The sequence below is a fragment of the Vombatus ursinus genome, unplaced genomic scaffold (assembly GCF_900497805.2).
Source record: "Vombatus ursinus unplaced genomic scaffold, bare-nosed wombat genome assembly UNPS02014833.1, whole genome shotgun sequence".
Lineage (NCBI taxonomy): Eukaryota > Metazoa > Chordata > Mammalia > Diprotodontia > Vombatidae > Vombatus > Vombatus ursinus.
Genome location: NW_020954611.1, coordinates 3,178,929 through 3,203,244, shown reverse-complemented (window position 1 = coordinate 3,203,244; position 24,316 = coordinate 3,178,929). Strand labels below are relative to the sequence as shown.

General features: G+C 39.7%; 1 protein-coding gene across 1 annotated transcript in view; it reads right to left on the bottom strand.

Annotated features, from left to right (window-relative positions):
* Positions 1-5,019: 5,019 nt before the first annotated feature.
* BTBD16 (BTB domain containing 16) overlaps positions 5,020-24,316 on the bottom strand; it is a 104,920-nt gene continuing 85,623 nt past the window's right edge. Inside the window, exons 10-15 of the mRNA XM_027839814.1 lie at positions 22,570-22,661; positions 18,869-18,951; positions 17,963-18,040; positions 12,351-12,449; positions 9,843-10,031; positions 5,020-5,175 (exon numbers count right to left, since the gene is read on the bottom strand). Of these exons, the coding sequence (XP_027695615.1) occupies positions 5,107-5,175; positions 9,843-10,031; positions 12,351-12,449; positions 17,963-18,040; positions 18,869-18,951; positions 22,570-22,661 (610 nt within the window). The 3' untranslated portion in view covers positions 5,020-5,106. The remainder of the gene's footprint in view (positions 5,176-9,842; positions 10,032-12,350; positions 12,450-17,962; positions 18,041-18,868; positions 18,952-22,569; positions 22,662-24,316) is intronic.

The window sequence follows — 24,316 nt, the reverse complement described above, 5'->3', positions numbered from 1 at the left end:
TGTGAAGACAAGTGTGCCATGTTCAGGAGTAAAGTGAAGTTCAAATGAGATAAAGGAGGGAAAGCACTTTACTAATCTTAAAATGTTATGTAAACATTATTATTATTATTATCATTATCATTAGCCTCCAGTCATCAGGCCTCCAGGCTAGTGATGACTTCATTCCCTGAACCTTCTACTGAACTCCTGCTAAATTCAAGCAATGTTTAGAGAGCAATATGAGAGTGTGCAGGTAAATGTTTAACACCCAGGCTCTCCAAAAAAAAAAAAGCATGCACTTCCACTTTTAAGTTTAATCTGTACTGTTAACGCTTTCTTAAGTCTAGACAATCAATAAAACAATAAAACAAGCCCTGGTTTGTAGGTTGCCAGTTTCTGAGGCATCAATCCTCACACTGAAAATTGAACAATTGAGTCCTCTCTCTGAGCCTGTTAGAGCTGGCTCCAGCACACCCCAGATGGTATCATTGTTTTGTTTATGGTGAGTCCTGCTGCTAAGCAGCTCTGTTCCTCCACGTGTTGACCCATCTGCTGAGGGAGAAAGCAAAATCAAAGTAGGGGTCAGGAGACTGAGTGTCTACTCCCGGCTCTGCAAGCTGTGTGAGTTTAAGCAAACCACCTCCCCTTGGTGTGCCTCGGTTTCTTTATTTGTAAAATATGGGATAGGTGAGTGGAACTAAATGATCTCCAAGGTCCCTAACAGGGTTAACAGTCTATGATTCTATGTTAGTTTTATTTACATATAATTTAGATGATTTAATTCAGATGTTTTTATTAAGTATGTTGGAGGCTATTTGGATGAACACATACACTCTCAAAATTCCCCAGGGGGAGATGCGGAAAAGTTGACACTTGACACATATAACAACACATATTAATTCAATTATCCTTATTGCTACACAAATTAATCTCTTGGTGGTTACTTTCTGCTATGAAATACTGGGTTTTTACTTTTTGAGGGGGGACCACTCCCTCTAGTGGGCAGTGATGGAATTATAGGGTTACCCAAAAACTCATGATACAATATTAGAACTGGAAAGAACCTTAGGTTAGGTCATCCTATCTGACCCCACAATTTATAAATGATAAAACAGATGCCCAGAGAGGCTGAATTATTTGACTAGGTCATCTAACTACCGAGCCTAGTTTACCTAACTCCCTTCAGGAATCAGCTAAGATCCTACATTCTTACAAGAAGCCTTTCCCCATTCCCCTTATGCTAGTGTCTTCCCCTAAGACTATCTCTAATTTATCTTGTATACATTTTGTTTGTATGTAGTTGTTTGTGTGTTGTGTCCTTCGTTAGACTGTGAAGCTCCTTGAAAGAAGAAACTTTTTTTTTCCTTTCTTCATTTCCCCAACAAATGCTTGTTGAGTTGATTTACTGATACCCAGCCCAGTGTCTTCTCTAGAATACTACACTGGTCATTCATAGAAGGTGGAAGAGGAGTGAGAAAAATGAAACGATAGAGAAGACACGGATGAGTGGAGGGGACTGAAAAAGGGGCAGAGAGAAAGAAATGCATCACATGGCCCATGTGAGGAAGGCCTACTTCTCCATGGTTGTAGGGGATGAATGGTAAAACTTGATTTCTCCAAAATTTTCTTACCTGTGAACTTAAAAGTTGTTGAATGTTCAAGTTGGATTAGCATTATTACTCAGTTACCCTTTAGGAAAATATCCTCTTCTGGGAAGCCAAGTTTCCAATGTCTTTAGAGAAGGCCATTTGCTTTTAGCATCTTGCTGCCTCATATCAAAAAAAACAACAATTCTTTGGTGGAATTTTCCCAGACATCCCAGGATATCCCTTTCATCCTGCCTGTAAGGTTGTTGTATGTGATCACGGCTGAGCATTCTGCAAATATTGATTAAGGGAGCTAATATGGACTTCCCTTATTCCAGAAAACCAACAAAATCTTCCCAAGGTCTCACAACTGTGAATTCATCATCTTTGCGCTGTTCTTGGGGGCTGTCATCAAGCCTTGGAAGGTCAACCCACTAAAGCTTCTCCCTGTTTACAGAGAGATGTGTTTACACATCCCAGGTTATTCTTAGGCCAGATATTAACCCAGTAGGCATTTCTAAAGGTGCAGAAACTTAACAAAGACATAAGATTTCTCCAAAATGCCAGTCTGACCATGTCACCCTCTCCCTACTGCAGTCAAAAATCTTGAGTGGCATTTTGTGACCTCCGTGTTCAAATAGAAAATCCTTCTTTTGACATTCAAGGCCCTTCACATCCTGGCCCCTTCCTACCTAGTCTTCTTGTACTTCACTCTCCTTTGTGTAATCTATAATTCAGTGACACTAGCCTTTTTGCTGTTTTTCCCATGCCTTTTCATTGGCTCTCCTGGCCCTTCCAACCCCAATATCTGGAATGTTCTTCCCTGCTCTCCTCTACTTCTTGGCATCCTTTGACTCAGTTCAAACACTATCTTGTTCAAGAGGCTTTTCTGGATGCCCCCACCCCCACAGTGCCCTCTCTCTGAGATCACCTTCCATGTACTCTAAATATATCCTCTTTGTACCTGATTGTTTTCATGTTGTCTCTCCTACTGGAATGTGAGCTCCTTGAGGGCAGACATTGGATTTTTGACTTTTATATCCAGTGCTAGGGCAGTACATTCTAATAAATACTCATTTACTGGCTGATATATGAGCCCTTTCTGTGATTGTTTCAGGACTCCTGGAGATTAAAAGGAGTACACACCAATAAAAGAAACAAATATGACAAGAATGATTTGTATTGATAAATAACTATATACATGTATTTTTAATTAATTTAATTTTTTATTCTGAATTTAACAAATAGCACATGTGTGTAAAAATGTCTCCATATACAAAGTAGAACAGAAAAAATATTATATGAATAGGTATATTTTTATAAGTCAATTGACAAGAAGCATATGCTGAGGAACTTTTAAAACAATAAACACACTTTAAGTACCATGTAAATAAAATAGTTCAACAGTACTCAGTTCTGCTAAGACTTACTAAATCTTCATCCAATCTGTCTCTCAAAGAACACAACTGCTTGAAGAAAGAAGAGTCCATCTCTCAAGGTCCCAGAGTTATATTTAGATTTATCTTCAAGCTCAGTCCCCTTCAGGTCACAAAGTTCTGTACTTGATTCTTCAAAGAATTAGAACTTAAGAAGACAATTTTAATTTTGTTATACCCTGGGAGACAAACTAACTCAGGCACATACAAGGCCCGAATGAATAAACAAATTTCAATGAAGGATTTTCATTATTAGTGAGAAAAGCAGTTAGAGTATCAGATTTCTGGTCAGAAAATTTAGGGTTGAGGCCTGATTCCACTATATTTTAGCTGAATAATCCTAGGCAAGTCATCTAACCTGTACCTCAGTTTCCTAATCTATAAAACGAGATTATTTGGATTAGATGACCTCTAAGGTCCTTTCTAACTCTAAAGGTTTACAAAATAGTTATTCTGAGCTTTCCTCTTTCTAGACAAACAACAAAGTCTTCTCAAAGTCTTACCAACTTAAGTCACAGCCATGAAATAGGGATCCATATGCCATATGTAGAGACTCATCATCTCTCTCTCTTCTGAAGGAGCAAACTATCCGTAAGCCTCTTCTCAGCGCTCATCATTTTGATTACTTTGAGTAATAGTGACATGTTGCTAAACATTCGCTGCCAGCTTATGGGGAAACCTTTGTCATCTCTTCACAGTGAGTGATGAACATTCATCAAGAAATTCTAAGAAGTGGATTTTTTTTTTTTTTAACAATTTGTGTGCAGTTTCTTCTGTAATTAGATATGCATTTGCCAGAGGATAGTGGCTGCCAAGCAGTGGGTGAACTGAATGCCTCTCCACGTGATTACCACGTGTCGTGCTTTGGAAGCACTGTCAGAATTTACTAGGATGGGCCCCAGATAGTGCAGGCCCTTGACAACCACTCCTTGTGTGGCGTTGATAGAGTTGTGCTTCTTTCTGCTCACATGTGACAGTATCATGAAATCTTTGAGAACATCTGGTCCAATGTCCCACCCAATGTAGGAATTTCCTCAACATCATCCATGATACATGATTATTCAGCCTCTTCTTGAGCACTTCCAGTGCTTTGTGTCTCTTCTACATAACCATCTTCATTTAGGCCCTGAACTACTGTGATCTTTTCTTTGATAATGACCTTCTCCCAAGACCTCTTTCCCTTTAATTCATTTTTCAAATTATAGCCAATGTAATTTTCCTCCTAGATCATATCCACTTACCCTTCAAAAATTCAGCCCTCTGCCCTCTGCTTCCCTTCTTTTCTTTGTTTGATTCTCGTTTGCTCGTCTTTACTTACAATCAGTCTTTTAACTCTACCGTGAGGTGTGGAAATCACGTACAATTCTATCTCCTTTTGCATAGCTCCCCTCATCCCCAAAGCCAGGGTAAAATACCAAACTTAGACAACATCATCTCGTTCTCAGCATTGTCCTTTTCTAATCTCTATTAATTCTCCACAACCATAATAGATGTCTTCTTTTTTGGAATTAAATGCCTCACAAAAGTGGAGTAGATGGCCATCCTACTTTTTTGAGGGGAGGAATGGAGGAAGAAGTAGATGATGGTCTGAAGCCATCCTGATACCTTTGAGTGAGTATAGTGATAAATAGGACAAATCATCTTATTTTTGCATTTCTCTAGTTGAAACAGAACACAATCTACTCACTCCCTTCCCTTCCCCCTGCCTCATTGTAGCAGTTCTCTATTCAGATGCTTACCATGCAGACACAAACTTTGGTTTGCCACATCTTCATGGCTGCACAGTAACCTGGAAATGGAGAATGAGTTAGGTCCAGTCTGATAATGCATTGGCTAATGCATTTTTCAAGCCTTTATGCCCCAACCCTAGAATGGAATGATAGAGTCATCTGCTACTCCCTGCCAACCTGCAGATGATGATGGTGAATGAACATAAGTCCAGTGGACTTTTCACCTTAAACTGACCTGAATGTGGGCAAAGGTCAAAGTGGGACAAATAGCAACCAACACATGGGGTTTTCACTTGAGTGAGCTCTTTAATAGTTTGCTTTGCTTTTTATGTTGATCAGTGGTAGTAGAAATTCCATCATTTCTTCTGGAAATTGTCATGATACCGGAAAAAGGAATGCAAAAGTCACAAAGATAGGATTGCCCACAGTTTCAATTTTCAAGGTCTAAAATGGGAAACAAAACATAGGGAGGGTTTAGGATGGAAGCAACAGCTCCATGAAGTACAAATAAATAAAGAAATAAAAGGAAGGCCCTGCCTTCGCCTGTATCAGGTAAAATCATGTTCCTTCTGCTTGTGGCTTCTGTGGTCACTATTTCATCGTCTTAATTCATGTGCTCATAGGTTCCTACCAGACCTGCAAGCCCTAGTGTCCCCTCATCAACTACTGTGCATGGAACTACTGGCTAGACATGTGTTCACAGATCATTTGAAGTTGAAGTATTCGTATGTTGGTTTGTGTTTAACCAACTAACTGGGTACGTGCCAATATATAGGTGAGTAGAATGAACTAGGGCATCAACCCACCTCCTAGGGTACTGGTTCTCCGGTTCTGGTCATGGAAACTCACTGCCTCAGTTACAGTTTGCATTACTTCCCCTCAGATTGTCATCCCATATTTTAATCAGCACTATTCTTCTTGCTCAGGCCCATTTCAACTCAGTTAACCCATTGTTTGATGCATATGAATGAACCCATTGGAATCCCCATTCTATTCTCCACAAGCTCCCTAAGATCCTTAAATTTCTAACATCTATTTTCACCCTTGCCATTTCTCTCTCCAGCTCATTTTACATGGTGGGAAACTGAGGCAAACAGGGTTAAGTAACTTGCCCAGGGTCACACAGCTAGTGAGTGTCTGAGGTTGGATTTGAACTCAGGTCTTCCTGATTCCAGGCCCAGTGCTCTATCCACTGTACCACCTAGTTGCTCCTATTTCACCCTTCATTTAAATTGAAACCCTGATCCTCCTTTGATACCACTCTGCTTTGCAGTCCTCACCAGTGGAGGTCACTTATTCATCCATTATACAAGACTCATGGGGCCATGAAGGAGGACTGATACATTTCTTGTTCTCTATTATCACTTCCAGACCATTTCCCTAATATCATCCCTCAATGATCTTTCCTTTTTTGAAGCACATGCCATCATTTATGCCACCACTCCTTACTTACATCGCTAGCTTTGTATCCCTGTAGTTTGTTCTTGTAGCCCTGGTGCCTAGCACAGTGCCTTGTACATAGAAGGTGTTTAATAAATACTTTTTTGTATTGGATTGCTGCTATCCTCCCACCTCTAGGTAATTTCTGCAGCTAATAAGATTTAGAGCTAGGAGGGACCTTAAGGAATGTCTAGTCCTGATTTTAGTACAGGGCTCATAGTCATCCTTTCTGCTTGATCTATAATGGCTTATTCTAGAATAACAATTCTATTAACTTTCTTCTCTGCCCCACTTTCAGCCATTTGCTAATATAGATGTACTTTAGACCTCTTAAAATTTGTAGAACTTGGAAATTATATTATCCTTATCCATAACCTCCTATTCTTCCACCTCTCCCACTAAATCTAGTCTCCATACTTGCTTGCTGTGACCTCTGGCCTCCTAACTCATCCCTCTTCTCTTAATCTATCCCTTGCTTCAGCTCCATTTGACTCTATACCATTTTCAACCTACTTTAAAGTTTCACTGGCTGCTACCCTACAATCCCTTGTCTCCTGAACCTATAGGGTCCCCAAAATATGAGTTCTTATATCTTGGTGTCCTCTACCATCTGATACCTCTAATTCTTCTCCAGGGCTAGCATTAGATCCATTGAATAGCATTAGATGCTATTTGGATAGCATTGAATAGCATTAGAAAAAGTCACAAAATTGAGCTGATTTCACTTACTACAAATTTGTGGTACCTCAGTGGGTCTCTTTTGCTTCTATTTGACAATCTTCTGCTATACCTCTATAGATTCCCTTCCTCATTCTCCAGACTGGATGTTCTAAACCTTTTTCTCTCTCCTCTTACATCCAACCCTTCCCCTACTTCAACTCTTCTTACAGAAGAGTCCTCTTTCACTGAGGTTATCCTATGCAAAACCTTTCAGTCCCTACTCTTTTACTCTTCAGAAAGTCTCAGTATTAATACCCACTCTTTCTTCCATCTCTCTACTCACAGAAGAGATATTTCTACTCTACATTAAGGTTAATCCTTCCATTTATTTAACCCTATTTCCATCCATTCCCTCATTAACTTTGTTCCAATAACCATTTCCTCTATCTTATGCATCTTTCATCTCATCCTTACTATGGGCTCCTTTCCATCTGCCTATAAACATTGTTTGAAATTGCCCTAATCAACCACATTCATCCACTTTCTCATTTTTTTCACTAAATGTGCTCTTCATACTTACCCCAACCTTAAAAAAGTTTTCCTTTGATCCTCCTACTCTTCTCAGCTGCTATCCTATTTTCTCCTCCCTTTTTATTACTTAACTCCCTGAAAAATTCATCTACGCAAAATACTACTACTTCCAGACTTTTTGTTTTTTTCTTTGATCACGTAAAATTTGGAGTCTATTCCCACAACTCTAATGCTCTTCTCCAGTATCAACAGTCAAATACAATATGCTTTTTTTTTTCAATCTTCATTGTCTTCGACCACTCAGCAGCATTTGACACAATTAGTCACTTCAAATTCTCTGAGATTTCCTTTCTTTCTATCCCATTCTGTGGGTCTACATTGTCTTCTTGACCCCTCAAAGTAACTATTTTCCAGGGACCTATCCTTGGTCCTCTTTTGTTTTCTTTTTTTATAACCTTTTCCTTGATGATCTCATTCATTTCCATGACTTCTACTAACACAGTTCTATGCAGATGACTCCAGACCTGATATCTTTCACGAACTCCAAACCTGTATCCCCAACTACCTACAGGGCATCTAAACCCAGCTGTTGCTACTAACACCTCAAACTAAACCTGTCCAAAATTGAATTTACTATTTTTCCACTCAATCTGCTCTGACTTTGCTACTTATGTCACTGACACTACTATTCATACAGTCTCCCATATTCAAAATCTTATGTCTGTCTTTAATTCTTCCCTCTCTCTCATCCATCATATATTATCAGTTGTCAAATCTCATTGATTTCACCTCTGTAACATCATTGACATTCTTTCCCTTTTCCATATTTCCACATCTCCATTGTTACCACCATGGTTCAAGACCTCATTACCTATCTGTTTGGACTACTACAATAGCCTCCTAAAAAGTCATCCTGTCTTGATTGTCTCCTTTTTTCCTACTTCACCAATATAACCTTCATATCGCCGCTAATTTATGCATGAATGTATCTGTTCATGTCACTTCAAAGTCCAACATTTTTCTGTCTTTCAATTTTCTATTCAGTCAAGTTTGAATTTCTTTACCTGGTGGTCAAGACCTCCATTTTCTGGTATTACCCTACCTTTATAATTTTACCTCATATTAATCTCTTCCAATAGTTTTCATTCCAGCTAAACTGAACTACTGTATCTTCCTAACATATCCTACACTCTCCTTCCTCTCAGTCTTTGCTCACATTCTTCCCTAATCCTGGAATGCCCTCCCATTTCTTTATGCCTTTTGAAATCTTACCCATCTGTTAAAGTCCAAGTTAGGTGCCACCTGAAACTTTCTATGAAGGGTTCACTGATTTACCCATCAATAAACCCAGTTGCTCTAGCCTCATACAACACTTGGTTTTTCATTACTGTAATGCTCTTATCATGCATTAATTACCTAGGTTTGTGCCGTGCTCTGCCTCCTGCTCCACCAGGCTCTAAGATCTTTGAGGGCAGAGACCTTGTCATATCTGATCTTTTTACCTCCCCCAGTGCCTAGAATTTTTTTTTTCTACATCATACGGTAAATGACATTTAGTGAATGACTCTACTTTGCTAATAATAGAGGTAATGTAAATTAAATTCAAGGCAGCTAGATAGCACAAAGAATAGAGTGCTGGGCCTGGAGTCAGGAAGACTCATCTTTCTGAGTTCAAATCTGGCTGCAGACACTTACTAGTTGTGTGACCCTGGGCAAGTCACTTAACCCTGTTTGCCTCAGTTTGTCATTTGGAGCTGGAGAAGGAAATGGAGCAATTTAATCCAGTGTCTTTGCCAAGAAAACCCCACATGGGGTCGTGAAGAGTCAGACATGACTGAAAAGACCAAAAAACAAATTAAATTCTGGACCCCTGTGCCAAAATTTACCCAGGGGGTCCTTCCTTTTTATTATTTGTAAAATTTCTAATAGTGAGTACTTTTCTCACCTCCCCAACCCCACAGACTTTTTTTTTTTGCCTTCTCATCCATAATGTGAGGACAATGAAAGATTCACTTGTACAATGTTGACCCTTATATCTGGGTCCTATATTGAGTGTGTTCACTTTGGATTGTATTAACTGATGCTGACCAGTCATCATTGGAGAGAGCTCCTGATGTACAGAGATGAGATTGCTAGCTCAAAATAACTGAGAAAACTTCACTTCATAGATCACCATCAACTTCAGAGTTACAAAGTTGATGCTAGGTGGTACAGTAGGTAGAGGGCTAGAGTTGGAATCAAAAAGATGAGCTCAGATCCTGCCTCATACACTTATTAGCTGTGCATCCCTGGGCAAGTCACTTAACCACTTAGCCTTAGTTGATTCACCTGTAAAAGGGAATAATAATAAGAGCATCTATCTCACAGGGTTGTTTTGAGGATCAAGTGAGGTAACTTATGTAAAGCATTTTGTAAACCGTAAGACACTATATAAATGCTAATTATTGTTATCATTATTATTGTTGAAAGTATAAACTTACGTGGCTTTTGCTAGTTGACTTGATAAGTCCAAACTTTTGGGTCAGCGTATTAGTACTGAACTCCTGCCAATTTCCATCCACCAGGGATTGTGCTCTGATTTCATATTTCACTATGCGTTCTTGTCTGAGGCTAACTGTACTCCGCTCATGTATGATGGTGGGTATGTTCGTGTCTGAGTATTTGATTCTCTGAAAGGATATTAATTTAACTGAGTAAAAATTACAAAAGAGCTTGACAAAATGACAACTATCTGTGTCTACTAGAATTTCAATGGTTCCTCTGGTGGCTATGACCTTTTTCCAAACGAATCATTTGCTGGTGTGTAACCCTGGGTAAGTATCTTCATTTCTCTGGGGTAACCTGAATCATAGAACCTCAAAAGTCGGATGGACCAGGAGAACATCTAGTCTGACCTCTACCTTATCAAGTTTTCACTCATTGTTCCTAGCTCTTCGATCTTGGGCTGAGTACATAAGCCCACTGCCTCTTCCACAGGCCAGTCCTTCACATACTTGGAGACAGCTAGCATGAGGCCCTCAATCTTCTCTTTACTAGGCCTAACATTCCCAGTTTTCTTCAGCAATCCTTGTATGGCATGAATTCAAGGTCCCTCACCCTCCTGGTGGCCCTTTTCTGGTCATTCTACAGATTATCATTATTATCCTTAAATGTGGAACATAGAACTGAACCCAGTACTCCAAATGTTATCTAATCAGAGCAAAGTACAGTGGAACTTCCACCTCTAGAGTCATGGACACTATGCCTCTCAATATAGGCTAAGTTGGCATTAGCTTCTTTCACTGCCATATTCCATTGGTGGCTCGTATTCAGAATGCAATCCATTAAAACCCCTAGATCTTCATCATGTAGGCATAGCTGCCTTCCCCATCTTGTATTTATGAATTTTTTTTAAAGTATAAATCTACATTTATCCTTCTCTTCTAACGAGATCTCTTCTCGTTAGATTCAGTCCATAGAGTTCACATAACTCTGGCAACGAAAGACGGAACACAGCGGTCTCTGAAGAAGTGAAAATGAATAGCACAGATAGGGCGATGTAGAGGAGGCCCATGGTAGGTATGAACAAATCAAATATAATCAATGAGGAACTCTGAAGAACACAAGTAAATGATGTCAACTGGGAAATGTCTGGTAGCAAACGAAGATGGATTGGTGAGGATGAAGGACAGGATGGACGGAGAACTTGAAAGCTCCACTGCTGTCCTTGTGATGTCAAAAGAAAGAGAGGAGGCTTCTGGCACAGAAGGTATGGATAAGAGTCATGCAGGATGGGCAGATAGAGATAGACTGTGATCCTCATTGTTGGAGGGGATGCTCTATCAATGAGACCTCAGATCAGTCTAAATAATTGAGTATTTAAGAGATTTAGTCCAATGTCAGTGCGTCAAGATCTGTTAAAATACTGACTTTGTCATCCAAAGTTGGCTTTCCCTCCTACCTTCACATAAGCTATACATTTGACGAGCATGCCTCTACGTCTTTATCCGAGTCATTGAAAAAAATGTCACATACTCAAGCTCCCTAGAGCTACTAGAAACCTCCTTCCAAGTTGATGTCAAACCATACATGACCACTCTTTGGGGCTGGCCAATTAACCAGGACTCAATCTGCCAAACTATGCTGTCATCTAGCCCGCATCTCTTCATATTTCCACAAGAACAGCCCTTGAGACACTGTCAACTGCTTTGCTAAGATCTGACTATATTGCACCCACAGCATCCCTTGATCCATTGGTCTAGCAATCCCAGTGCTGCTGCTGAAGATGATAGCTGGCATTTATGTTGCTTTAAAGTTTGCAAAGCATTTTATAAATACCATCTCATTAATCCTCACAACAAGCCTGGGAGATGGGTGCTTTTACTAACCTCATTTTATAAATGAGGATACTGAGGCAGATAGTGCTTAAGTGACTTGCCCAGGATCACACAACCAGTAAGTGTCTGGGGCTGGATTTGAACTCAGGTCTTCCTGACTCTAGGTGTAGCTAGCACTCTATCTGCATTCTGTGCTACGTAACTTCTTCTTAGGGTAATTTGGCATGGCTTATTCTTGATGAAGCCATTCTGACTCTGTGATCTTCACTGTCCCTTTAATTATACTTCCTAGAATTTTACACCAAGATTTAAAGTCAAATTCACTGACATAATTTGTCAACTACATTTTCTTAATACTTTTCACTTTACAAATTAGAAAAAAAAAACAGAGGCTGAGAGAAATGAAATGACTTGACCAAGATCACATAGTTAATTAGTGGCATGGGACAGAATCACAAGTCAAACCTCCTGACTCATTCTTCAGGGCTCTTTTCCACTACACCACACTCCTCCTTTCAGACAAAATTAGTCTTCTTTTCCATTTGTCTGACACCAAGTATTACTCATTATGAAAGGGTGATTTTTTTAAAGGTCTCTTTTTTTCCAGTCTTCAGTTATTCAAAAGCAAGACTTTCACAGATTTTACTTTCCTGGATGTTACCCACTTCTTACCTGCATGTAAAAACTATAGGAGGAGCCACCATGTTTGATTCCCTTAATTTCGAAGAAGAATCCATACACACCAATCATTTCTGAGTAAATCTTGTTTTCCTAGGTTATGTTGAAGAACAAAAAGATGAACAACAAAATAGAGAAAAGCTTTCACTTAATTCAGGCAAATGATTCATTTGACACTTGATTTAAATGTCAAAATCTATACAAGACTTCCAACCTTCAAATGATACGAACCACAAAGAAAGCTATCCTATAGCTATAATCCAAAGACTGTCATTCAATGACAAATCAAATCTGTTCTGAACCATTCCATCTGTTTTTGAGTGACAAAGAGAAAACAATCAGCAGGCTACCGGATGGAAATACCATTGTTTTCCAACTTTTGGAAACAGAACACCTCAGTGTATTTCTTTGAAGTTCAAGAGACTGTCTAAATACATCACTGTTGCACATCTATGATGTTGTGCATCAATTGCGATTGATGAGTTGGCCACTGAAGGCAATTTAAAAACCAGCCAAACACATTTGTATTCTAGCTACATTGAAGGTAACCAACAGACATGGGCCCAGAGCTTGTAAATGCAGACATGGCTGAGAGATGGGGGAGCCTTCCATAGAAAGTACTTGAGATAACGTGGTATGGGCATGAAGTTGGGAATCAGAATAATAACAACATTATTTTTTTTCTTAAATGTCACTCATTTTAAATAGCATTTTAAAATTCGAGCGGTGCAACAGTATCATGTGGGGAGAGTAAGTATTATTATCCCTATTCTAGAGATGAGCAAATTGAGGCGGAAAAGTTAATTGACTAGCACATAGTCACATACCTATTAAGTACAAAAGTGCTAAAACTGGGCATCTAGTGAGTACTTTGCCACTTAGTATATTATCTTGGGCAAGTTACTTAACCTTTATAAGACTCAGTTTTCTTATATGTGAAGTGGACTACCTCCCTTAATGGGATCATTGTCAAAATCAAAGAAGTAGCATATGAAGTAGTGTATAACTGCAAAACTCCATAGAATTGTAAGGCATCATTATGATCAATAGAACACATTAATACATTATCCTGCCTCTGATACCCTGAAAATGGAATTTGGGGATTATTAGGAGTGCTATAAATAAATACAGGGAGAAAAGTGATTTTATGTAATATCTTTGCTTATTTGCAAGAAAGATAGTATTACTGTGACTGGCTCTTGGGATTCTGGCTACCATATTTATATTGAATTCTATTTATGCTTAGCTCTGAAGAGTTAGTCTTTTGCAATCTTCAGTACTGATTCATACAACTATAATAGAACAAATGAGGCTTTGTCCCACAGTGTCCGTGTCCGGCAGGGGTGGTTTATGGTTCCTATAGTTATTGCTATGAGCCTCACTTTATAGTCTTCCCAAGGTGAAGTGTCAAAGTTCATTTGGGTCAGTGCAACCAACCTGGAACAGCCATCTCTCTTAAGTTGGTAGGGGTCACAGAGGACAGAACACCAAACTTTAAATCAGGAATGCCTGAATTCAAATCCAGGCTCAGGTACTTGCTAGCTGTGTGATCCTGGTCAAGTCATTTAACCTTTGTCTGCCTCAGTTTCCTCAGTTGCAAATGGGGACAATAATAGTACCTACTGCCCAGGATTGTTGGGAGAATAAAATGAGCTATTTCCAAAGTACTTTGTAAATCTTAAAGTGATATATAAATGCTAGTCACCATTATTATATTAATTATGATTGTGCCTATGTTATGTCATCCTCAGTACTGCCATTCCACCTGTCCCACTTCCAAGGTTTTTGGTTTTTTTGTTTGCCCTAGGTGAAAAAATTCCTAGTTACAGCTCCACTAACTAACTTTTTTTTTTTGGTAAGTGAAGATGCATGTATCAATCTGTTCTACAGGTTAGACTGGGGGAAGGTTACAGTCAAAGATATAACGTGATTGAAAGCTTTATCTCGACCAAGTGGTTGATAATTTTTACTATACAAGAGTGGACGTGCAGAACGCTAGAGCTGGGAGGAACCTTGGACAATATTCAGCCCAGCTTCCTCCTTCTACAGATGAGGAACACAGCCATGTCAGCCCAGTCAGAACCAGACTCCAGATTGCCCAGCCTCCCCCACTGGAACATCCACTTAACATTGAACCTTCCCTGAGGTCCTATTTGTTCATGCTCTCTCCTTGCTCAAGTCATAATGTATTATTCATAGGTTTAAATGTTATAAATAACCTCCCCATAAAGTGTAAGCCCTTTGTTGGCAGGGACTATTTTTTATGTTGTCTTTATACCCCTCAGTCTCTTACACCCAGTAGGTATTTAATAAATGCTTGTTGAGTTGAACTGAGTTCAGCAGAGAAATCACCAACTCACTCACTATCTCCCTCTCATCCTAGATCAGAAAATCCCCAGGGGTGGGGTGGGGAATGGATGGTCATCATAGCCAATCCTTCATACCTATCCTTCAAGGCCCAGCCCCAATGCTACTTCCATGATGCATTTCCTGATCGTGCCAGCTGGAACTAGATTCTCCTTCCTTGGATGGAATGGAATGGAATATCATTTATTAAGCACTTAAATGTGCCAAGTACTGTGTGTGCTAAGTGCTGGGGACATAAATAGAAAATCAAAGCATTCTCTGCTCTCAAGGAGCTCCCATCCTAATTGGGAGAGACAGCTCCTGAAGGAAGGCTCTCAGTACCTTTGCTAGACTTCTCCTATGCATTCGTTATAGAGTGATTTGTATTATAGTTATTGGCACACACATGTTCTCTCCTCGCTGGACTGTAACCTCTTTGATGGCTAAGAATATATCCTGTTCATTGTTTTAGCTCCCTCAGTTCCTTGCTCATGGTAGGTACCCTTTGTTTTGGGCTGAGAAGAGGGATACAGACCTATGATTTCATCAGGGAAGGTGGAGAAAATTCCACCAGTAAAGATATGCAGTCTTTTACTTAAAGTCTTGGAGAATTGCCTGGATGACTGAGAGTAACCTACATTATGCATTAGAATTGATTTGTAGAATCTAATAAATAATAATAATAATAATAATAGTTAACATCTATTTGGGTCCTACTATGTGCCAGGTACTTAGTGTAAAGCACTAAGTGCTATACAAATATCTCATTTAATCCTCATAACAACCCTGGGAGGTTAGTTGCTATCACTATTCCTATTTTACAGATGAGGAAACTAAGGCAAACAGAGGTTAAGTAACTATTCAGGGTCACACAACTAGTAAGTGTTTGGGGACAGGTTTGAACTCAGGTCTTCCTGACTCTAGGCCAGGCACTCTGTGCACTGCACCACCTAGCTGCCCAACTGTGCTACCTAGCTGCCCCATTAAGGTAATTAAGATTGAACCTCTTACGATATATGCCCATTAGTTTCTTCAAAATGCATTTAGATTCTGTGGAGTACTATCTTTATTTCTAGTTTGGATACACATGCAAGGAGCAAGTATAATTTTACTTAAGAGAATCAGTGAGGAACAACATAGCATTATGGGTAAAATGCTGGCCTTGGAGTCAGGAATCCCTGGGTTCAAATCCTACTTCAGATACTTATTGGCTGTGTGACCCTGGGGAAAGCACTGTGCCTCAGTTTCTTAAGCTGCAAAATGAAAATGCTGGACTTGATGGCCTATAAAATTCCCTCCTGTTCTAAATCTGTGATGCTATGAATCAGAAAGTGTCAGAAGTAGGATTTGAACCCAGAGCTTCTTAACTCCAAAGCCAGCCACTATGATAGGGGTGGGGAACATGTGTCCTTGAGGCCACATGTGGCTTTCTAGGTCCTCAATTGCGGCCCTTTGACTGAATCCAAACCTCACAGAACAAATCCCCTTAATAAAAGGATTTGTTCTGTAAAACTTGGACTCAGTCAAAAGGCCACACCCAAGGACCTGAAAGGTTACATGTGGCCTCGAAGCTGCAGGTTCCCTACCCCTGCACTATACCAACCTGTCTTTTAGAAGTGAATCGAAACATAAATCTACAGAGAACCCAGGCAAGAAAACTAAAGAAAAAAATGTTCTTTATTTTAATTCTAGTCTTAGTCAAAAGGGTTGCTTAACATTTCCTAACAGAGATAAATATTTAAATCAATTTGGAAATGTCAGAGTATCTACTATGTGCAAGGCACTGGGCTAGATTTTATAGGGAGCCAACAGAAATAGAAAACCTATGGTTCCTGCTCTTTAAACACTTAACGGTTTGGTTGAGAAAGTAATACACATTCAACCAATCAACAAGTATTTATAAAGACCCTGGGTGCTAATTATTTGGTGATAAACAAGAGGCCTGTGAAAAGGGAGATGGGGGTGGAGGAGGGGTCCTTCCACCTTCCTAGAAGAATTCCAGAATGTCAGAAACTTACAGAGATCACCTAATCTAAATCGTTCATTTTTTCAGGTGCAGGGAAAGGAGGTAACTCGTTTAAGTTATTTGGTCCCAATATGCAAGTGAGCAACAGGTTTGGTGCTTTAACCTGAGTCTTCTGAATCTAAGGTCAACACTTTTCCTACTACACCTTTTGGGTTTTTACCTGGCCTTGAAAGATGGGTAGGATGTAAGGAAGTGGAGTAGGGGATTCCACATGAGAAGACAGGCAAGGATGATTTTTATGCTACGTACAAAAATACTTAATTGAATTTTAAAAAATTCTTAAAACCCTACTGGAAACCTAGCACTATTCTAGGTCCTGGAATACAAGGACTGAAAAGTTTAAATGAAAAACCAATAATCAGGGAGTAGTCCCTATCTCCAAGGAGCCTACATTCAACTGGTGGGATATACAGTATAAACAGGCAAGAAAATACAAGATAATGTGTAGAGAAGAAACAGCTGGAATAGGGAAAATTACAGGGAGAGCTGGGGGAAGCTTCAGGGAACAGAAGGCAATGGAGGGAGGACTCATCACAACAGGGCTGTCTGACCCTTGCCTCAGTTTCATCATCTGTAAAATGGAGGAAAAGATCCCCAAACCGCCTCCCTCACAAGTTTTATGTTAGGAGCAAATGAAGTAATGGAGGAACAGTACTTTGTAATCATAAAATACTATGTAACTTATTAGTATTTTAAAAACACTATTTAGATTTTTACTATTTCTCCCAAGAGAGTGAATTGATGAAGTTTTCGGTATACAATTTCTCTTTCTGTGTTGTCTGTCTCTACATACACACACACACACACACACACACACACACATTTGTATAAAACAGTATATAAAGTGTATATACTTACAACTGGATTCTAGTCTAAGATATTTGTAAACAATTTTTTAAAGGCTTGAGGGATCCAGTTAGTTATAGACCGTTATTTTGGGTATTTAAAGATATTGCGTATTAAAGAAAACAGATGAAAGTTTATAGCAAAACTACAGAGAAACATCACATATTAGTGATGGAAAGAAATTTGGACATCATGTAATCTAACTCATCATAGGTGGGGAAACTGAGGCCCAGGGGGATTAAATGACTTCCCCATAGTCACATAACCAATTAATAGCAGAGCAGGGTATGTAGCCTTTATTTTGGGAATGTCAAATATGGACTTGTAGAATAATGTTTAGATGTCAAAAATGGCAGGCTACTGGGGGCCCACTCTGGTTATTACATACCTGATTAATTAAGAGACCAAATCTTATAGCTTGTGTAGAAAGATCTTTCGCATGAAACATGTCTCCACCACTCTCAAGCTGAAATGTACACAATTTAGAGAGATTAAATGACCTTAAGGTTAGTACTTACCTTGTTTCCTTCCATTCTGAAGTCCACTAATTCTAACGCAACCCCTAGCATGTTGCACCATGAGATTTCTGTTTTAAAAGCACTCACAAAAGATTAAATAGCTAAGAAATGAAAAGAAGGTGGAGGTGGTGGGGGAGGGGAGGGAGACCCATGGAGGTGGTCTCTTCCTTGCCACCTTTGGCACCTCACAGCTATACTACTGAAAGACTATAAAGCAATGATTTTTCATTTTTTTTGGTGTTATGAACCCTTGAGTAGTCAGTCTGGTAAAGCCTATGGACCCTTTCTCAGAATATTTTTAAATGCATAAAATAAAATACATAGGATTATGAAGAAAACCAATTCTATTAAATTATATTACAATACAATTATAAAAATGTTTTTTAAAAAACCCAAATTCACAGTCTCTTTGAAATCTTATCACATACACCCAAGATCCCCAAGTTAAGAACCCCTACTCCAGACTTTACCATCCGCCTAACTGGGAGTTTAATCAGTGAACTACAAATCTTCAGAATCTGTATACACAGAACTTGTCATTTCCCTTTCGGGGATGCTGAAAAGCTCCCAATGTCAAAGGCTGTAGCCCCTTCCTGGCACTGCTTCGCCTGCTACTTTCATGAGGCCGTCTCTAGACTCGTCACAACCTCAGAGGAGTAGATCTCTAGTGTAGTTGAAGATAGAAAGCCCATCTCCGTGGTGGGTAGAGAAGAGGGGAGAGTCAGAAAGGCAATAAATCCATAGGACTGCTTCCTTTTCTAAGCAGGACAACTCACCGCATGGTAGTGGTTGGCTAAAATCCGGACCATCCATGCCTCAGGGAAGAAGTTAATGTACTTTATATCCTCCAGGTCTTTGCCTTGGGAAAAAAATAAAGGAAAAATTTGCAAAATTTTATTCATAACAAACTCCACAAAAATTTCACATACAAAAATAAGGTTATAAGTTGAGGGGCAAAAAAAAAAAAATGGAACAGTGCCCTTTTCAAATTGAGTTTGGTAAAGCTCAAATAAGACTTTGTGGGACTAATACTACGTGTGTTTATTTTCAATTATTTTCATACCAAAGTCATGTTGTTTCTTTCTCTTTAGATTCGTACACATAAACCTGGCATATGATGAATGGATTAACTTTAATTTGAGTGGTAGTTCATGTTTTAAAGAGGAACTTTTCTGGACTGCGTATATCACAACTTAACTTTGGGGATGGAGTCTCTTGAAAGCTAGGAGGCATTTGTTTCAGGGCCATGCAACACTGAGTTATTGGTAGGGGCACTGCCCCACTTAGGGATCCCTGGGCCTTAATTAGAAGACTCTTCCACTATCAATCTTCTCTTCTTAGTGCCTTACTTTATACATCTCATAATCAGTTCTGGCCCCATACTAAACTTCATGTACCTTGTGTTAAAACTGTATCTTGTTCTGGTCCCCCTGACCACCACCACCCCTCCTTCTAGTCAGTATAGTAAATAAGTTCGTAGGTAGCCAGTATAAAGGGGCAATAGTAGAAATAAGATTGCCAAGGGCAAACTGGAAATCAGGCACGGACAACCCCAAAGATCAAAGAAATATAATTTACAAACTGTATCGCATCTTAACCAAAATTCACATCCTGGTAATATGTACTGAATCAGGGTTTCTACCTCTAAACACTACTGGCAGGGTTCTGGTCCTGTGATGTGTAAATTCTAGACAAAAATCCAGACCACAGCTGATCCAGACCGGAACATCAAAAGGTGCTGATAACCTTTGGGATGATGGCTTTGAAGCTTTACTGATAAATTTCTGGTGATTTAAATATATTAGATGTGGCACCAAGAGGTATTGGCCTGTTTCCCCAAAATACCTTATAAAAATAAGACACCAAACCTCTGCCCTCCAAGTATTCTTCCCTCTCCATCGGGTCCAAGCTGCCTAGGGCTCCCAGCTCGAATCCATGTGTATGTGAGTGACATTCTCTGCCTCTCTCCCTCCCCATCCTTTTTCCTATTTGCCTTCCTTCACCATTCCATCCCCTCTGTACCAGTTTTCACTGCTTGTCTCTGACTTTCTAGGTTTTTTGCTCCCATACCTTCTGTGTTTAATTAAAGTGTGATTGCCATCCCCTTTCCTGGGGTCAATCATGGTCTTCCCTGGCAAGTACCAAAGAACCAGGAATGCCTGTCCCTGTTTCATAATTTCATAATCTCAGAAATGAATTATCAATTCATACTTACTCTCTAATTTTTTCAGGTTATGGACTATGCAGACAGAGCAAAATACCCACTGGGTAATTAACTTATTCACTCCCATTTGGCATCATTAAAGCCAATATGAAAAGCACCAGCACCCTTGGTAAGACTGGCAATGATATTCATAAGATAAATAGCTAGCTCTTGCTTCCGTTGCACCAAATATTCTGAATTTAGATGGTTAGAGCTGGGAGGGACTATGGGGCTTATCTAGTCGAACACTTTTATTTTAAAGTTGAGACGATTTAAGCTCCTAGAGAGGAAGTGTCTGGCCCAAGTCATGTAGCCAGCAGGTCACGGACCTGGAATTAACATCACTGTTCTGCCTCCAAAACTTACAGGTCCCTCTCCAAACTTTCTAGGTCCCTGGGTTTGGAAATAACCTTGGCCCCACCTCCTCCTTGACTCAAGGTCCCAAGGACCAGAAGAGGTAGAAATGGCTTCTGTTGACATCTACAATCTTGTTTTCTTCTAGAAGAATAGTGAATAAATTAAATATATGTCCCAAACAAAAGAATTGGCCCTATAGTATTGGAAATATCCACTCTACAAGAAGGCAAATGCCCAGCCCCCAGGAGGGCTTTCACAGGCCACCAGAGAATCTTGGACCATTGTTTGAGAATCACCTTTAAGACACCAGATTTCTGATTCGAGAAGTTATCAGAATAATCAATGAATACCCTTTGTAGTGCTTTTCTATTCTTTCAAATATTTCATCCAGTAGTAAAGGAGAGCATGTGTGTACTCCTGAGCGCTTGTCAGTCTCTTTACATCTCAGTTTCCTCATCTGTAAAATGGGACTCATAGACATGCACAATCAACTTCACAGGATTGTTGTGAAGATGAAATGAAATAAAATGTGTAAAGATTTTATAACAAGTACTAAAAAAAGGTGAGTGATAATTAGTATTTGAGGGAAAAGTCTTTTTTCTTTTTTTAAGTTTTTAAAGTTAGCCTTCCCTGAGCTTTCATTCAGAGGGTAATCAAATTTGTAAGACTTATGGAATATTTATAGAACAAATAACTATATAAAGTAACAATGCACTCTCCCTGAAAGCATTGTTATCTCCTGGCTATAGTATGTGTACATCAAGGGCAATTCTAAATTGATGAATCAATTTTCCAAATGCATCTGGAAAACAACCCTGACAAAGTTAATCTGATCCATTTGCTGTTGAGTACTATGATTCCCTCTATGCACTTTAAAAGTGGAAAAGAGCTTTAAAACTCATTTTCAAAGTTCATAAGGCCTGTCTACATAAATTTTATTCCATGCCCTTCTTAGAGTTGCACATGCATGTTCACCCATGTCCTTTCTCCACCTACCTCCTCCCTCAGGCCATTGGTGACTTCTTCTACTCCCCACATCACTACCAGTGATGGGAGTACCAGTATTTGATTTTAGTTAATACACCCAACTTTCCCCCAAAAGAATCTATCATATCATCTTGTTTTGCAGAGCACAGAGTATTGGACTGAGAATTAAGAGATCTGAATTAAGCAATCTCAATTTTGCTAATAACTAGATGGTGTGCCCTTAGGTAAATCCAATCAATTCTCTGGCTATCTGTGGGATGAAAGGGTTGAATTATTGTTCAGTCATTTTTCAGTTATGTCCAACTGTTCAAGACCCCCATCTGGGGTTTCCGTGGCAGAGATACTGAAGTGGTTTGCCATTTCTTTCTCCAGTTCATTTTATAGATGAGGAAACTGATGCAAACAGGGCTAAGTGACTTGCCCAGGGTCACCCAGCTAGTAGGTGTCTGAAGCCAGATTTGAACCTAGGAAGATGAGTCTTCCTGACTCCAGGCCCAGTACTCTATTCACTGTACTACTTAGCTGGGTTGAATTAAATGATGTCTAAGATCTCTTTCAGTCTGAAATCCTAATGTGCCTATGACCTTTTCTAGTCCCAACATTCTAGGATTCTGGGAATGCTGTATAAAGTAGAGACAGCACATATTTAACTTCTAGGTTTTTGTTTTTGTGTTTTAGCTTGTTTTCTTTGGTTGCAATCCAGTTTCATTCAGTCCCAGAGCTTGCAGGCACGTACTTGCTATTTCACAGTTAGTTCAGGACACAGTGACTATGGCTCAGATTTTTGCCACACCTGGTGGTAGCCTCCCAGTGAATGACTAAAGAGGTAGAGGGATGCAGGACAATGGAATCATTCTACAGAGTACACACAAACACACACACACACACACACACACACACACACACACACACACACACACCGTAACTTACTTTTAGTGATGCCATGTAGACGCAAGCAATGAAATACAGGCAGGAACTTCTGTCCCAGCTCCCGTTCCAAAAAAGGACATTTCTTGGGGAAGCTTAGCAGAAACACAAATAAAGGATAAAAGGCCTTCAGAAATGTCCTTTCCAGAACTAGACAGGTTTAGGTTTAGTTACTGACACAAATGAAACAGCGAGGCTCGTCATGGGTCCAGATTCTTCTTGTCATCTCTCAATCTACAGATGCAGCCAATCCTCTCCCTTCCCCAAGTGGATTCAGTAGCTGGCTCACAATCCCACATCTTCAGGTCAACCTCTCTCCCCCCATCCTTGTCGACTTCCATTTTCACACTAATGATCCTTTGAACACCTTGTCCTGTCTCTTCTTGGACCTCCTCAGTTCCCATGACTTTTGTCTCTACTCAACCCTAGCCCTCTACAGGAGTGAGGTTTCTACTTCAGACCAAAATCTCCTAAAACTAGAATCCAATTGAGGGAGGATCTTGAGCTCTGCATTTGCTCTCTCTGATCACAATCTTCTGTCCTTTCACGGTTCCTATTGCCTCACTCCTCCCAAACTTGTTCTGCATTCTCATTGCAATCTTAAGAAGCACTTCAATCCCTCCCTATTTTCTCCATCTATCACCTTAACCTAGTTTCACTTTTCTCTCATCACAGTGTCTTGACCCCAGAGTTAACCAGTTTCACAAGGCACAATTGTCCACTCCTGAGTCCCCAGTCCCTTTGTCCTTCCACCATTTCTGCTTCTATTAATCCAAAATCTCTTGAATAATGCTCAATAATGCTAGGATCTCCATTTCATCATTTCAGATCAGGCTACTAGAGTCATAAAAGAATATTTGGGGTTCAATCAGGAAATAAATTCACCTGAAATAAGAATAATACCCAGAGCTACTCAAATCTTCACCTGAGTCCTTTAAGGCCAGACTTTTCAGATGGGGAGTTGAAAGAAGAAAGAAAATATGTGTGGTATGAAAAGGAAAAGCACCTTCTTATTACTGGTAATCTTTGAAACTTCTGGTCCCATCAATTCTGCTGGTTTAAATAAATCACTCCCCAAGGCTTGAGAAAACAACAGAAGGAGCAGGCCAGGCAAGCAGCATTCTACAGTGGAAAGAACACAGGTTTGGGGCCACAGGACCTCTGTATGAATCATGATTCTTCCACTTACTGATGGGTTGATCTTAGACAAGTCATTGAACTTTATGGCATTATAGGATCGTAGAACCAGGGCTACAAGGGGCTTCAGTCATCTAGTCCAATCTCCTCATTTTACAAATGAGGAAAAGTGAGTCCTGGAGAGTTTAAGTGACTTGCCCAAGGTTAGAAAGGGAGTAAGCATCAGTAGTGGGATTTGAATTTAAGTCTTTTGTCCCTTTCTCTTTTATAGTGTCGTAATCCTTTCCACTATACAATATTGCTGCTCTCTTGGTCTCTGTTTCCTCACCTGAACATTGAGGGATTTGAACTGGATGATCTGTAAGGCCCCCTTTTAACTCTAAATTGATGCTTCTATGGTCTACCTTCTCTCCCATTCTAGAGTCAGTGAATACTGCTGGAGAAAATTCATGAAATTGTGAAGAATGGGGTCCACTACAAATTCATGTTATCTAACATCAAGTGGATCCTCCTGGCTTTATTTCTCTCTAATTGATTCTTTATCACAGGCCCTACAATGGCCACTTCACATCTAACCACACTTTCATTTACTCTCTTTTAATAGATTAACTCT